Source organism: Rhinolophus ferrumequinum, chromosome 6 (assembly GCF_004115265.2).
Source record: "Rhinolophus ferrumequinum isolate MPI-CBG mRhiFer1 chromosome 6, mRhiFer1_v1.p, whole genome shotgun sequence".
Lineage (NCBI taxonomy): Eukaryota > Metazoa > Chordata > Mammalia > Chiroptera > Rhinolophidae > Rhinolophus > Rhinolophus ferrumequinum.
Genome location: NC_046289.1, coordinates 92,708,295 through 92,725,768, shown reverse-complemented (window position 1 = coordinate 92,725,768; position 17,474 = coordinate 92,708,295). Strand labels below are relative to the sequence as shown.

The 17,474-nt window shown below is 35.3% G+C and overlaps 1 protein-coding gene across 1 annotated transcript in view; it reads left to right on the top strand.

Annotated features, from left to right (window-relative positions):
* MDGA2 (MAM domain containing glycosylphosphatidylinositol anchor 2) overlaps positions 1-17,474 on the top strand; it is an 806,109-nt gene that overhangs the window by 430,192 nt on the left and 358,443 nt on the right. The window contains exon 3 of the mRNA XM_033109651.1: positions 12,607-12,781. Within this exon, the coding sequence (XP_032965542.1) occupies positions 12,607-12,781 (175 nt within the window). The remainder of the gene's footprint in view (positions 1-12,606; positions 12,782-17,474) is intronic.

Genomic DNA, 17,474 nt, shown 5'->3' with positions numbered 1-17,474 from the left:
TGTGTTAGGTCAGGTTCCTTAGAAACCGAGTCTTGAAATAAGGATTCATGTGCAAGTGGTTTATTCAGGAAGTGCTCTTAGGAGAAACAGCTGGTGGATCAATAAAGCAGAACAGGAAAGGGAAGAAGCCAGGCAGGGGTATGATTTTTAGGAGATTAGCCTCAACCTGATCCTGTAAAGGAACTCTGGAGTGTCAATTATGCTTCCGAATCTGTCCTAACTGGAGGCAAGGGAGCTGGGCTTTCAGACCCACACAGTCACTTACTGGATAGGAGCCTCTGGGTAGGGAGGAGAGTCCCAAGCCTTCCCAGACTCTGCCTCTGAGAGCAAAATGTCTCCACAGCCCAAAAACCTTCACGCAGGGAAACAGGGAATCCTAGGGTGCTACAGTAAGAAGGATAAGGGGACTCTGAGAGAGTCAGGTGGAACAGCAGTTATCTGCAACAACATATGAATAACGAATTATATAATGTGAAGAGCACTCATCTCAGGGTATTGCGAGGTGCTATGGCAACAAAGAACAGGACATAACAGAGCTTTATGGGAGAGGGAAGCCTTTCTAATAAATTATTTCTGGAAGACTAGAGGGAGTTAACTAGGTAACAAGTGAAAGAAAGAACTTTCCTGTCAGAAGGAGACCTGCGTAGGAAGGTGTAAAGTCACAAGGTCATGGAAGAACTGGGGCTAACATAAGGAGAAAAATTTTTCCTACTTTTTAAGCCTGTTGTGGGCTTAAAGTCAGATGATGAAATATAAAGCCTTTTTGCAAACTTTTAAAGAAGTAAAATCCTGTTACTGGTTGTTTGGAGTCCATGGTTAATGACTTGGTTACGCTACAAAATAAAACCCTTCCACGAGGCAATCTACATCAATCTCCAACTTTTTGTATTGATAAGCATTTGCGCCAACATATGCCCTCTTCTGTCACCTTGGATTTGAAATAATGCTAGCAGGCCCTCCTATTATAGTGCTCCATATAAATACAGGACGCCTGACGTCGTTAAAGATGAGCACTCCTTTTATTTAGTTTCTCTCACTGTGTATTCACACAAGAGATGAGTGAATTCTTCAAAGTTCAGTCCAAACAAAAGCCATAGCCCAAAGAAGGATCGGAAAGACTAAAGTCTCTGCTTTTAGGCATATCTAGTTTCAGAAATACCCATCCTCACTGCATGATCTTCCTTTGGTTTCCAACGCATTTACCATGATGATTCTGTCTCCTTCACCGTTCTATTCTCTGGCTGGTGAGAACACGGCTTGTTGATGTTCAGGCTCTTGTCTTTATTGCTTCCCTGAGCTGCTTATTTGCACTGCACATACTGAGACATTCTTCCTTATCACACTGTGGACATATAGAGCGGTCAGTAACTCTAATTTGTAGAGAGCTTTTAAAGATATAAATTATATTGTTTTTATTAGTAATAGTATTAGTAATGGTAGTAGTACGGGTATTAGTGATCACTAATATTCTGGGCATATTACAGAAATATGGTGTTTTATACATATAGTCTAGAAGGTTTTAAGTTAAAATGTGTTGCTTTGTCAGACAATTATGGTTCTTTTTATGAAGTTAGATTTAGAAACCAGAGTGACATTTTGCTAGAATTTATGGTAGACGGATGCGATTTATTAAAAATTGAACCTGCATGATCTGGAGTCCTGTACCCCTCAGAATTCTATTTATTGTATTAAATAATTCAAAGAGAACATATCTCCTCTGTAATTTTCCCTGATATTAGTGCAGGATAAGAGGATAACCTTTTTTTTCCCCAAAAGTGTAATGAGCACTGTCTACTCATAATCACCTACCACAGATATTCCTTTATACTCGTTCAGGCTGACACTCTGTTAACTGTCTTTGTTTAGCTCCCAAAGGCTCTGGTGGCAAGTCATCCCAGTAATTACAGCAGATCAGACAAGACGATGTTTATTACTTTTTCTCTGGCTTTCTTTTACTGATGCCTGATCTTCTTTCAGAGTACAAACAAGGCTGGGACAAAGCTCAGACCTGTCTCTACGGACTGACCTCAGTGTATATGGCCTAACTCCTTGACAATTGATAGAAAGTAACTTCATTTCACAAATCCTCATTTACTAGACATTAATTAAAACGCTGTGTTCTGCAGCTTAAGGAAATCTCCGTGTTGTTTCTTCAGATTAGGTAGAAAATTACAATAGAAAGGTTATTTCCTAAATGCTAGTATCTTTCTTTTTCTGTTTGTTATTTTTATAGAAATTATCGCTTAATGTCATTGGGAAGGATTTAAACATAATCATATTTCATAATGCAGCATACCTGAAATTGGATATATTTTATTCCCACCGTGAGACTAGCAGTTGTCCCACATATCCTCTCTCCTCTTTTTCCAGAGTTACTGAAACATCAGATTTTAGCAGGGGCCTGGGAGGGAGGTGCCATGCATGGTAAGGCAGCCTTTCTTGTGACTAAGGATGTAGATATAGCTATACGATGTAAGCAGGAGTGTCATGAGGCAGCATCTTTCTGTAAAAGACAACTAGTAGACACCTTTTGTCTTTCCCTCTGCTAGTGACAATTAGATCTGTAGCTGCTATTTTGGACCTTGAGCTCAAGCAACACTCAGTAGGGAGGGCATCTCTAAAGGGCCTGAGTCCCTGAACAGAGCCAATAAGTATACACGGGCCTGTCTCATTCCAGATATATGTATTTTTTTTACACAACACAGTCTACCTTTCATCTTGTATATATCACTGTCACTTGTCTATCTTACAGCAGAATCTAACACCATTTGTGGGGACAGAGCCAGGAGTGCAGTTTCCAGGCTCTCGGCCTCATGTGGAAAGGTGCTGGCTCAGGTAGTAAATGGCTATCAACTGTGATTGGATGGCCGTCAGCTGTAACCAGTGAGACATTGGCCACTAGTATAACTGCTGTGGCTACGCTAGCAGCAAATGGGGCTAGCAAGAAGATGGTGGCTGAGCTAGCAAGCACGGATTGCAGTTAGCACAGTGGAGTGAGGGTTGCGGATTGCAGAAAAGTGGACAGCAGGTTGCGGATAGTGTGGCTCCTGCTTCCAGTGTCTCCAACCCAGCCACCAGCGAGAATATAGTGGTATAACTCTCCTATTTATGGCTCTGTGGATGTTCCTTTTTGGCCTCACCATATCCTGCTTTCTTATGTGGGGGGTGGGACCAGAGACCCTGCATGACACTCTGCATGTGGGGACAGAGCCAGGAGTGCAGTTTCCAGGCTCTAGGCATCATATGGAAAGGTGCTGGCTCAGGTAGTAAATGGCCATCAACTGTGATTGGATGGCCATCAGCTGTGGATAGTTGGCCGTCAGCTGTAACCAGTGAGCCACTGGCCACTAATATAACTGCCGTGGCTACGCTAGCAGTAAATGTTGGAGGTGGGAGGGGGGGGGGCTAGCAAGAAGATGGTGGCTGGCAAGCGCAGATTGCAATTAGGACGGTGGGTAGCGAACAGTGTGGCTCCCGCTTCCTGTGTCTCCAACCCAGCTGCCAGCGAGAATATAGTGGTATGACTCCCCTACCTATGGCTCCGTGGATGTTCCTTTTTGGCCTCACTGTGTCCTGCGTTCTTATATGGGGAGCAGGATCAGAGACCCCGCCTGCCACCCTGCATGACACTGCATGACACCAACCTCTCAAGTTTCAATTTAAATGCTAATTTTCATTCAACAAATTACCTACTAAAATAATTGCTGGGATCCAGAGTTGAATTATCCTTAAGGCCTTCCTATGGTATTTCCTGTGTATTTTATTGTTTCTCCAATGACATTCTTTGCACCTATCCAAGGCTAGCTCAGAAGAATCTCCATGGGAAGAAATTAAAAGTAAAGATGTATTAGTTCTACAGTTCTTCTATTGATTAGCAAACAGGAGTTTAGATTCAAGTCCAGCAACCTACATTAAATTAAAATAAATTAGATGAATACTTGTTTTATTTATTTACTTATTTATTTAATTCATTGCTTAATACAGAAGGTGTTTTCATCTATGCTCTATGCATTCCTTTCACTGTATTCATTGATTTTAGTGTGAAATGGTTTTCTATTCCTTGACTTCTAGATAGTTATCAATTTTCCTTTTAATTTTCTCTTTGAACAATAACTGGATTTCCATGTCATCTTTCAATTATTCATTTATAATTATATTACATAAAATCCAGATAAGATGGGCTGTACTATGTCTGCTTTTTAAATCAAAGGTGTTTGTTTGTTTTGCTTCCAACTACATAATTATTTTCTGTAAATTTTTAATGGACATAAGAAAACGATTCTTTCCATGAATTAAAACCTTTTATTAGTCTCATGTGTTGATTATGTTTTTCAATTTTGCCCTATCTTAGTTAATTTTTAACTTAATAAAAAAATTGTATTATCTAGAACTGCCTAAATCTCAGATATGAATTGAAATTTCCCACTGTAACTGCATGTTTCTAAAATTTTTCCGTTTCTAATTTGCTTTATAACTTTAGCTGCTCTGTACTTTACTGCATACAAATTAATACAGTATATTTTTGCTATCAGTTGTGACTTTTAACACTACATAAAGTAATGACCTTCTTTCCCTGTGTTTTAAATTGCAAACATCTTATTAATTGAATATTGTATATTGTCACTCTTGACTCATTGATTTTATTTTATATTTAATATTTTTATTAAAAATACAGCTAACATACAATATTATATTAGTTTCAAGTATACACCATACCTTAGTTATTCAATGTTTATATGTTTAAAGAAGTGATCACTGTGATAAGTCCAGCAACCATCTGATGCTGTACCATGTTATCACAATATTATTGACTATATTCCACATTACTGACTTACTTGTTTTATACCTGGAAATTTGGATCACTTATTTCCCTTCACCTTTCCACCCTTTTTCAAACTTGCAATTACAGATGACATTCAATATTATTTTATATTAATTTCAGGTGTACAGCCTAGTGGTTAGGCATTAGTAATATTATTTAAGAAGTGATACCCCTGACTAGTCTCGTACCCACCTGGCACTATACATAGTTATTATCAAATTGATGACTGTATTCCCTATGTTTTACTTTACATCCCCATGACTATTTGTAACTACCAATTTGTACTTCTTAATCCCTTCACCTTTTTCACCCTGCCCCCAACTCCCCCTACCATCTATTACCCTGATAAATCTACTCCCCATCTGACACAGTATTATTGACTATATTCCTTGCATTATATCCTACATCCCCATGACTATTTTGTAACTACCAACTTGTACTTCTTAATCCTTTCCTCTTTTTCATCAATAAACCTCCTATCTGGCAACCATCAAAATGTTCTCTGCATCTATGAGTCTGTTTCTCTTTTGTTTGTTTATTTTGTTCTTTAGATTCTATATATAAGTGAAATCACATTGGATTGGTCTTTCTCTGTCTGACATACTCCACTCAGCACAGTACTCCCAGGCCCGTACATGCTGCCGCAGATGGCAAGAACCCATTCCCTTCCATGGCAGAGCAATATTCCACTGTATGTATGTACTGCCTACTCTTTATCCATTCATCAATTGAAAGACACCCAGGCGGCCTACACATCTTGGGTATTGTAAAATAAGGCTGCAATGGATATATGGAGGTGCACTTCTCCTTGAAGCAGCATTTTGGATTTCTTTGAATAAATAACCAAAAGAGGGATTACTGGGTCCTTCTTTGTCTCTCATTATAGCCTTTGTTTAAAGTCTATTTTGTCGGGTATAAGAATTACTACCCCAGATTTTTGTTTTTTTTGTTTTCATTTTCATGGCATATTTTTTCCATTCCTTTTTTTTAGTCTCTTTTTGTCTTTCTATCTGTAGTGAGTCTCTGTAGGCAGCATATGTAAGGATTTTGTTTTTTATCCATTCAGCCATCCTGTTTTTGATCAGTGTACTTAATCCATTTACACTGAAAGTAATTATTGATAGATGTGTAGTTATTGACATTTTATTATTCATATATTTTATTCTTTTTTTTCTTTTTTTTTAAGAAATCCTTCTAACATTCCTTGTAATACTGATTTGGTGGTGATGAACTCCTTTAGCTTTCTTTTGTCTGGGAAGTTCTTTATCTGTCCTTGGATTTTAAATGATAGCCTTGCTGGGTAGAATAGTTTTGCTGGGTGGACTTCAAGTTAAGTACTTGCTTTTTATCACATTGAATATTCATGCCAAACCCTATTGGCCTGCAAAGTTTCTGTTGAGAAATCAGCAGACAGTCTTATGGGAGCTCCCTTACAAGTAACTTACTGCTTTTCTCTTGCTGCTGTTAGGATTCTCTCTTTGTCTTTAACATTTGGGATTTTAATTATGATGTTTCTTCATGTGAGTCTTTTGGGTTCTTCTTGTTTGGGATTCTACACTTCTTGGGCTTGTATATCCATTTCTTTTGCCAAGTTTGGGAAGTTTTCCATTATTATTTCCTCAAACAGGTTTTGAATGCCTAACTTTCTCTCTTCTCCTTGAGGTACCCCTGTGCTGCAAATATTGGTACACTTGATATCGTTTCAGAAGCACCTTAAACTATCCTCATTTTTTTGGATTCTTTTGTCTCATTTTCTTTTTTTTTCTGTTTGTTGTCTGCTACCTTGTCTTTCAAATACCTGATTCAATCCTCTGCTTCATCTAGTTTGCTGGTGATTCCTTCTAGTGCTTTCTTCATTTCAGTTATTGTATTCTTCATTTCTGACTGGTTCTTTTTTATACCTATTTCCTTTTTTATGCTTAATATCTTTTTGTTGAAGTTCTTACTAAGTCCTTTGAGCATACTTGTAACCATTGTTTTAAACTCTGTGTCTGGTAGTTTGCTTCCATTTTGTTAGTTCTTTTCCTATATTTTTCTCTTGTTCTTTTATTTAGAATGTATTTCTTTATTTCCTCATTTTTGCTGCTTCTCTGTGTTTGTTTCAAAGTATTAAGTAGAACTGCTACGTCTTTAGTCTTGCTGGGTGGCCTTATATATTAGATGCCCTGTCAGGCCCAGTGGCACAATCTCCCTGTTCACCTGCACTGGATGCTCCAGGAATGTCCCTTGTGTGGGTTGTGTGTGCCCTCCTGTTATATTTGAGCCTTGATTGCTATTGCCGCTTCTGGTAGGATTGGCCCTCAGACTGACTGGCTGTGGTGTTTGGCCACGTCCACACATTATGGGCTGCTGTGTAGGAGGCTTACCCCACTGAGCAAGATTCACCACAGTGGGATCTGGTGCCTGCTGTATAGCCCTTTGTGTGTGCCTCTTGTGGAGCTAAATGGGTAGTGCACTGCTGTGGTCTGAATCAACTTCCAGGGGATCAATATGTTGGTTCTGATCCCTCTTGCTGTCATGGCTGCCGCAATATCCTGAATCATTTTCACTTTGGGGAAGAGCCAGAAGTCACATGGTGGTAGATCCAGTGAATAAGGTAGATGAGCACACACCATAATGTTTTTATTTGGGAGACATTGTAATATACCAGAAGCAATATGAGACATGGAGCTTTGTCATGATAGAGGATGATTTACAGCGCACTTTAAAACAATTCTCTCAACCGTGTCTCACACCCAACTGATTGCACTGAACACATTGAAACTTGTCATGCACTGTTACTAAGGTTCAATGTGCTGCTATCTGTATTGAAGATCCCTGCCTTTCCATTGGATAGCACTCGGCAGCAGTATTCAACATATTTCTTGATCACAACAGAAAGGCTCCATGTCACATATTGCTGCTGGTATGGCAATTTCTATCAAATAAAAACATTACGGTGTGTCGTCATCCATCGTATTCACTGGATCGTATCTGGCACTGTGTGACTTCTTGCTCTTCCCCAAAATCAAAATGATTCAGGGCATTGAGGAAGCCATGACAGTGCAACTAAAGACACTCATGAAAGAGGACTTCCAGAACTGCTTCAGAAAGTGGCAAGAATGATGGGATAAATATATTTGAAGCATGTGGGGGGGTATTTTGAGGGGGATTAATAGTAATGTGTCTTTTACTGTAATAAGTTCTTTTTGTTTTTTAATTTAAACATTAAACATTTAATTTAAATCAGTGTGATTTATTTCTTAATCACACTTCCTATTGTCTCAAATATTTTTTTCAAGTGGAATTATTTGAACCCTGAGCTTACTCAATGTTTACATATCATACATATCAGTGATTATTTTTTCTTTCACACTAAGACGAATGAAATCTTGCTTGTCAGATACTAGAATGTAGGTGATCCCCTGTCCCACTGCCTTTCAGTAGTTGCAGGTAAAATTCTACTGTTTCTGAGCTTTCAGTGTTGGAGTAGAGGATCCTGAAGACAAGCTGATCTCCTGTACCTCCCCAAGCATACCAATTTGAATTAAGTTTGGGTGTTAGTCATAGAAATTCCCCAAAATGTATGCCATAAGATAGAATTTAATTTCTTTGTCATGTAGAAGTCCAGGGCTATAAATAGTTCAGATCAGGTACGTACAACACTGGTGACTGATTCAGATTTCTTCTGTTTTATTGCTTCTCTATGCTTGACTTTCATTCCAAATAAATTACGGTCCAAGATGGGAGTCAGTGGAAATGTGCTGAATTGAGCAAAATGTGGAGTGTTGCTTTCTAACAAGGGCATTTCTGCTTGAAACACACTGACAAGAATATAACTGAGTGGATAGCTGGAAAATGTTTCCTTCATCCTGGGCAGCCATTGCCCAATGAATAATTTGGAGTTCAAGTACAATGAAAGAATGGGTGTCAACCTTGGGAAATGAGTGGGCTCTGATGCATTATTACAGTTTGGTCCTTCTTTCTGGAAGCCTATACATTTTCTTTGTAGACTTTGAAGTCACAACTTTTATCAGAGTATGTCTGGAGTTTCTTTTCTCATCATTTAGACATATAACTTGGAAAGCCCTCTCAATAAGTAAGCTATGCCTTTCCATGGCTCAGTAATATTTCCTTTCAGTATTTATTTGTTTAAAAATAGAGGAATAAATGGAGGGGAAAAAACTCTTTAATATTTTAAAAGTTGACTACCACATTTTTAATATTATGAGTGACAAAATGGAAAATTTTCATAAAGCATTTGTGCTGCTTACTGAAGCACAGTGGTTGTCTAAAGAGAACAGACTTGTGATTGAGTTTTGTGGTAAATTAGCCACTTTTTTCATAGAATAGTGTTTTTATTTAATAGAATGATTGTTATACAAACTATGGTTATTCAGACTTGGGTATTTGGCCAATATTTTTCAAAAATAAGTCAAGTGATCCTCCTATCCCAAAGAAAATACCGTAGCTATAATTGTAACTAATGATAAAATTCACGTTTTTAAGATATAAATTAGAATTTGGGAAAATCTGCCAACATAAGCATGATGGCCTCCAACTCTTAAAGATTTTTCTGAAGATATTGATGATGAGATTAATAAACATGACTTGTATTATTAAATGAAATATGTAAACATTTGGAAGTGCTGTATAATTCAGTGAATTTATATTTTCCAAATGACTATGAAATCATGTATGAGTAAAACACATCCATACAAAGTTCCAGATAGACCAATGGATTTTAATGTAACAGAGTACCAAAAGGTCATTGATATGGTTATAGATTCTACTTTGCGAGCAAACGTTAGGAAACTACCACTTTTGAGTTTTAGTGTGATATCAAAGAAGACTATTCACAATTATCTGAAAAGGCTGTTGAAATTATTTTCCCTTTACAACCAAAAATCTGCTAAGGCCAGATTTTTTAAAAAAAGTATTTCAAACAAAGTAGTGTGTTGCAGCAGAGTACATGCAGAAAAAAGCTGATATGATTCTCTAGCTAGATCTTTTCCACTAAACTAAATATTGATGAGATTTGCAGAACTATAAAACAATTTCATTCTTTTTACTCAATTACATTTTGTTTTGGAAAATACAGTTTTCTGACTAAAAATGTTCCTAATGTTACCATGTCGTCAGTTTATCAATATAATTTAAAATGTGCTAATAATACATAGTTTAAAAGTTCTCAATTTTAATTTCTAATGCTATAATTATGAGTGAATATAATTCTAATAAACAAAAGCAATCAGAGCAATTGGTGTCCTTAATAAATTTTGAGTATAAATGTGTTCTAAGGCCAAAAAGTTTGATAACTGCTTGTCTGTCTCATAGTAACTCTGCCTCTCTCTCCTTTTTCTCTTTTCTACCCCCTTCCTCTCTCTCTGTTTCTTGTTCCCTTGCTCTCTCTCTGTCTCTCTGTCTCTCTCTGTCTGTCTGTCTATCTCTTTCTCTGTCTCTATCTCCCTCTCTCTATCTCTCCCTCCCACACACAAGTTCACGCATGTTTTTTCTCTTTTTCCTCTATTCCTGAACAATTTCCAGTACTATACAACTTAATCACTCTATCTAAATAACACATTTTTAATAAGTGAAAACTCTAGACTATTTCTCTATCTCTTTTTATTCTGAGCTTACTTTTTATTTTTTGAAATATTCAGTTTTCAAAATCAGGTGTTTTTTTTATTATGATAGTCAAGGAAAACTTTATATCTTAATTGGAATTGTGTGCTATTCTATCTGAGAAATATCTATTATCTGAGAATTAACATATCTCTACACAAGAACAAAAACGTTTAGTTTATTTCTCTTCTTTATTTGTTTACCTACAGATTTTGAAAATTAAATGCAAGTAGAAGTGTAGATTTCACCATGGAAATAATACTTATCAAACCAGTGCCCTTGTTACACCCTGTCTTTTTGTATGCTTAATAGTAATTAGTTTATAAACTGCTTGAAATCAGGAATTATGCTCTTCTGTGTGTATTCCATGCACAGGGAAAGTGTTGAATAAATATTTGATATTTTGTGAATTAATTTTGTAATTTTTGTCAATTTTTATCATCTCTAAGTAATATTTTCATTTTACTTTTAAGGGCAAATATGATTATACTTGTACTGGCATTTCAATGATTTGGAGAACTTTTTAAAAGTACTTTTAAAGTCATTAGATCATAAATTTTAATTAACATTATATGAAAATAGCATAGGGAATGGCAATGTTGTAGGATTTCAATTTTGAAGATTCAGTCTTTGGTTGCGTTTTTCGTATTTCTTCATGTGTGTTTGACCAGAGGATTTCTGTCAGCCATTTCTCACCCTAAAAATCAAAACAAACAAATATATGTTATATATTATATAGCAGGGACAATGAGGGAAATAAAACCAAATTCTTCTTACTTCCTGTTTTGTATCACTTTCCAGTACCATCATGTGGCTTTTGTTCAGGTTTTATAAGTTAAAATACACAAAATTTGAGTTGAATGCCAGTCTTTATTGCTTGCAAAATCTACGTCTGTCATACACAGCTGTGTTTAAAGGAGTGGTATTGTTTATAATGAAATGTTTTAGATATTTAAAGTGTTTTGGCAGTGTAATAGAAATGTTTTCTTTGGAAAAGTTTGCACATTTTTTGGAAATAATTATTGATGTAAAGTGAATTTTAATTATCAAAACAGACAAGTCATTTGTGGGCTTATGAAAGCAAAGCCATTAAAAAAAAACCTTTTAACAACCAGGTGTATAAAATTACACATAATCTCAATAAGCCCTTATAGTAATATGCTTAAATTATTTGAATCAACTAGAAATTTAAAATAAAATAAAGAAGCACGTCCAAAAAGACATTGAGAGGCTAGCTGTAGTTCCTGTAGTAATAAATAAAAAGTGCTTTACAGAGTTTGGGAAATGGAAAACAAAAATTTAAATATACAACAAAAAGAGAAACTGATTCATATTTCCAATGTACTTTAAGAGATCCCCCCTTATTCTCAGATATACGTTCCAAGGCCCGCAGTTGATGCCTGGAACCACAGATAGTATTAAACCCTATATATATGAGCGCATGTGCTATGTTTTTTCCTATACATACATACTTATGATAAAGTTTAACTTTAGGCACAGTAGGAGATTAACAAAAATAATTAATAATAAAATAGAACAATTATAACCATATACTGTAATAAAAGTTATATGAATAGGTTTGAGGCCAGTTTTAGGTAAAATAAGGGTTACTTGAACACAAGTATTGATACCACGGCAGTTGACCTGATAACTGCGATGGCTACTAAGGGACTAACTGGAGGTCGTTTATACAGTGTGGATACACTAGAGAAAGGGATAATTCACATCTTTGTCAGGATGGAGTAGGATTGTGGGAGATTTCATCATGTGACTCAGAATGGCAGCATGTAATTTAACACTTATGAATTATTTATTTCTGGAATTTTCCATTTAATATTTCAGACTGCGGTTGTCCACAGGTAACTGAAACCGCAGAAAGTGAAAGCACAGATCAGGGGGAACAACTGTACTTATACTTAACTCTTTTTATATTCATTTGCCCTCCATTCTGATTAAGCTATTCATATATTCTATGCAATTGAATTAAAATTACATACACTATACAATGATGGCATTACATTTAAAATTGTATAATTCAATTGTATGTATAAATGTTTTAATAACTTGCCAGCAATGGCATGGTAGGAGTTCTGAAAGCAAACTCTACCAATGATTTGATTTTTTTATTTTTCTTTGAGAAAACCAACCTAAAGTAACAATCTTTGTTGATGCTTGCTCAGATCAGGTGGACCAAAACAGCAGGAAGTGCCTCTGACAGATTCCAAGACTCAAGTGTCTTCAATGAGACTTTGAGGATAACAAATATTCAGCGACACCAAGGAGGCCGGTACTACTGTAAAGCAGAGAATGGCTTGGGATCCCCAGCGATAAAGTCAATCAGAGTGGATGTGTACTGTAAGTAAATTTCCCAGAAACCTATGATTAAGTCTATTATTGGTTTCTATTGTCCTACAACTAGGGATACACTTTTTGTTATTGGTCTTTGGGTAAAAACTATGATTTATTCCTAAAAATAGAGTTCTATTTAGCTGAGGATGAAAAATATATAATACAATGGTAGCTCATTTAATATATTTCCTGATGAGAGAGCCTTCAGTTAGAATTTTCATAATTTTCATAAAATAACAAATATTCTCTAAAGAGCATTTAAGAACCAGATGAATAAGGCAATAAATAATTACTGACAATCCCACCAATGACTATTAGTGTTGAATATGTGTACTTCTTATCTTTACATGTAAGTATATAAATGCACATTTATATTTGTTAAAGGATCATGCTGTACATATTCTCACTTGTTAATTTTACTCATACGTGATTTCAGCTATTTTTTTTAAATGAACGTCATATACGTGGAGCTATTTACTTGTGAAAGACTTTACTTGTAGAGTCTGTTTTTGATCTAATTCTATGAAAAGTAATCAGTACTTTGGGCAATGCTGTACCATGTGGAAAGTGTGTACTGTATTGATTTTTTTTTGTTCTTAGTCTCATTTTTCCACCTTTTGCTATTAGCAAATACATTTAAAATCCTCTTGGTCTCCTTACTTTCTTCCCACAAAAGCAAATTAAGTGTCTACAATCAATTTGATCTTTTGAACAGGTTTATTCATCATCCCATTGTCTTTTTATGAGAACTTACATTTTATTAACTTTAATATTAGAATAAAATTTTTTTTCACCTTTATGTAATGCAGGCATAAGTAACAAGTGAGGTGTTCCTGGTTTTCTACTTATCTTTCATTCTTTCCTTTTCCTTCAATGCAGGACAAGTGTTGCATAGTTAGGGAAGTGATTGGGATTGTATAAGATCTATTTATCAGATCCTATGCTGAATCTCATTTCATTACTCAGGTGACTCAGAAGTGAATGACAGGGCTACATTTGTGATTCACCTTCCACATTCAGGTACTTACTTGCTCCCTTCCTGAAAAGTGTAAGAGAGAAGAAATCCACGTTCCATTCTCGCTAGCATTTTCTAGTTACTTAGGCATTTCTTGGTATAACTTGGGCACTTGCGTCCCATGCTTTCTCCCTGTCCTTCTTGGTTCACAGGCTGGCCTTCCCATACACTTCCCAAGTTCAGTATAACTCCCGGCCCTCCTACTCCTGATCAAATATTTTCAGTTACATATACTTTTAAAAAAATACTATTTTGAGTATTTTTGTTCATAGATCATTTTAAATTAAATGTAATTTAATGCATTCAATATTTCTATGATATAACTTAGAGTATGCACCTGTGGTTTTTTGTTATTATAGTTTTGCTCATGAAGTTATCAAAAACAGAACTTCAATTCTAAAACACAATTCTAACATCTAAAAAGTTCTGAAAATTGAATGGGTGTGTTTTGTTTCATTTCATTGGGTTTTAACTTTTTTCAGGAAAACCTGATGTGAACTAGTTTGATGGCAACATCTGACCTAAAGTGACTCAAACAGAAAATTAGAAATAACTTTATACCCTTCACTTAGCCTACTTTGTATGCAAAAGTCACATTTTGCTCAGGAAATAATGTATTTGATCACACAGTATCACCATGGATCCTGCTGGGTGTGTTATATAATACACGGTATATGTACTGTATTATCTTCCTTAAATCTGAAATATTCTGAAAAACATTCCCCAAAGGTTATGCATAAGAGATGATGCATTGTCACCACAATAGGTTTGATAATGATAATTTTAAAACATATTATTTCTGGGTTAAAAACCAAATACAAAGAAGGGAATGACATCCTTAATGCCGTTTTTAAGGACTCTTAAAAATATTCCTCTCTCCTCTTACTACAAAGCCTTTTCAGTAGTATTCTGCATTATACCCACTCTTTTCTATGGGTTCAGCTCTCTTGCTGTTCAGACTCAGTACGACCTCAGTGCCTTAGTTCCTGTTGCATACTTTGGTGGAAATGATAGCAGTGCTTCTTCTGGATTTACCAATCCCTATTAGTCTGTTAAGGCTATGTCACCTTTCAAGCAGCCAGGCCTGAAGGCACTAGCTCTGTTGCCTTCTTCTTCTTTGACTTCCTTTGGGTTTTTTCCCACTAACCTGGACTTGACATACATGTTGTTCTAGGTTGTTTAAATGAAATGTCACTGCCATGCAAACCATCATGAAATACTATTTTCAGTACTTTTTTGGTGGCCAGGATTTATTAGGAAGTTGTCTAAAATTATATTATTTGAGAAAATAACATGTTTTAAATTATGGACTCCATGGATATCTCTCTAATATAAATTTTCCATTGAATCCTTTACCTTCAACTCCAGAGAAGATCTTCCGTATGGAATCTAGACACATGTTTAGAGTTATGCCTATTCTTGAGAGTTTGGATAAATAAACTTCAGAGAGTAATTTTTTCAACACTTTTCGACTGATAAGAACACTTCACAATAGAGACAACTAGGCCTGTTTGAATAATCCATGTGTTCCAAACATAACCTTGATTGAAGATTACAGTTTTTAGGTTTAAGTATCTTTTCTCTGTGTGAATCTTTATAATTTTAAACCTGTTCTATCATTATTAATAAGAAGATGACTAGCTTATCAATACTGTGTTTAAATTTGGCAACCTTGGTGTCTAAAATTGGATTACAGTCTTAATATTCATCGGTGCTTGGATTTTGATTTGATATCGGACTGCTTTATTCAATAGACATTTATTTTTTATAAACCAAAAGCAAGTGACTGACTTTATTCCAGGTCCTTTGCATTAAGTATTTTAGGAAATGCTAAAACAATAGGACCCATTTGTCTGTTTGGAGTCAGGATTTTAGAATCATCACCTGCACTATATAGATTTTTATTTCATTTTCTAAACTGGTTCTACAAGTGGTGTTTCACCAATCTCAAGAAACTTGGAATACAAGATGTGCATAGAATAAAACAAAACAAAACAAAGCTGCAGGTCAGGATTATATTTGCAACAACAAATTGAAACAGTACACTGTGGATTTAATATAAATTCTAGTAAATAATATTAGAATTTAGTCTTGAATTCTTTGTGATAGGCTCTCTTAAAAAGTACCCCATAAAATGTTAATTTTATGGCTATCAGTACTACTGGAGAGTTTTCATTATAGTGAAAATATATATGTCATTCAATCCCATGTTCTGATCATCAATTTCTAGACTTTAGAACTACCACTGACCTGAAATAAATTTAGTGATAACTCCTCATTATTTGAGTGAGGAAATTTAGTTTCAGAAGAAGAATTGCTATAATTCTGACAGATATAAAATGAGTCATTTTTATTAGGTAGATATTTTGAAATATTTCTGACACTAAATAAAAATTTTGATCAATTTGGGAAGATTTATTAAACTCAATTAGAAATTTATTTCTACTTAATTTTCTAAAATTTCTTGTCATAGAAAAATTAGACCACTTTGTTTTTAGAAAACAGCTACCAAATGTATTTTATTTATTTTTACTCTTTCAATCAAGAATACAGTTTGCTTTCTATTACTATTCATGAAATAGTATAACTATGTTCCTCAATTTACAAGACCTATCATTTTTTTAAGAATTATAAAAGCAGTCCAAGAGTTGTATGAAGTATAATTCCTAATAAAAAGTATATCTATAAATAGGCAAATTTCATAACCACATAATGATTTAATCTTTCTTGTAATATCTGACCTAGTCATTTATATAAATACTTTTTATCAAAAGCTATCAATTACAATTCTTTACAATTCTAGACTCTGAGAGTCTAGTTTACAGATTCTCAGAATAGCTTCTGAGAGTCTGAAAAATAACAGCTATATGTTTAAGATAAACATGTAGAATTAGTTGTACTTAAACCTGCTGTTTTAAACATATACATTCTGATGTTTTTACCCTGAAACCACACTAAAATAACAGCAAAGAAATAAAGTAACAACAACAATAACGAAACACATAATCAACCAGGATAGGGAGAATGGGAGAGGAAATGACAGAAAAACAATTTTGAAGGAAAATAATCAGATCAGGGAATGGCCACTGTAAAGAAAGTTAACTGAAAACTTTCAGTATGGAGGAGAGAACTAGGCATACTCTTTGGACAGAATTTTTAAAACTCTCAGGAACTGGAGAGACCACTTAGCTCTCAGAGTGAGTGCAATTGAGTCTAAAATCAGAATTGGTTGAAACACTCTAAGAGTTACACACCCTTTCCACATTTCAAATAGTCCAATGCATAACCACCTTTCTCCTGCCAGCTTCCCAGTAATCCCTACAGAAGACTAGATTTGTGTGTGTGTGTGTGAGAGAGATGTTCAACCAAAGAATCATTGGACTACGGAATTTGGAATTATCAAAAACAAGAGGGGACATACTGTAGTTAAATCAGGGTTATTAAGTGAAAGTTCACATATTCATCACCGTCTTTTCTCCAATTTGGTTCTAAGAATACCTTCTAGGCAGAAAATTACAGAATTCCCGCCCAGGAAAACTGATGAGCTCTGGAGAAAAGACTATCCTTTTCTGACAAGGAGGGGCCTTGGTGAAATAGCCCAACTAATACACTCACAATGAAGCCTACTATTGATTGACAGAGCTGCCAATAAGCTCCTTTAAAATTGATTATTAGATGTGAGTA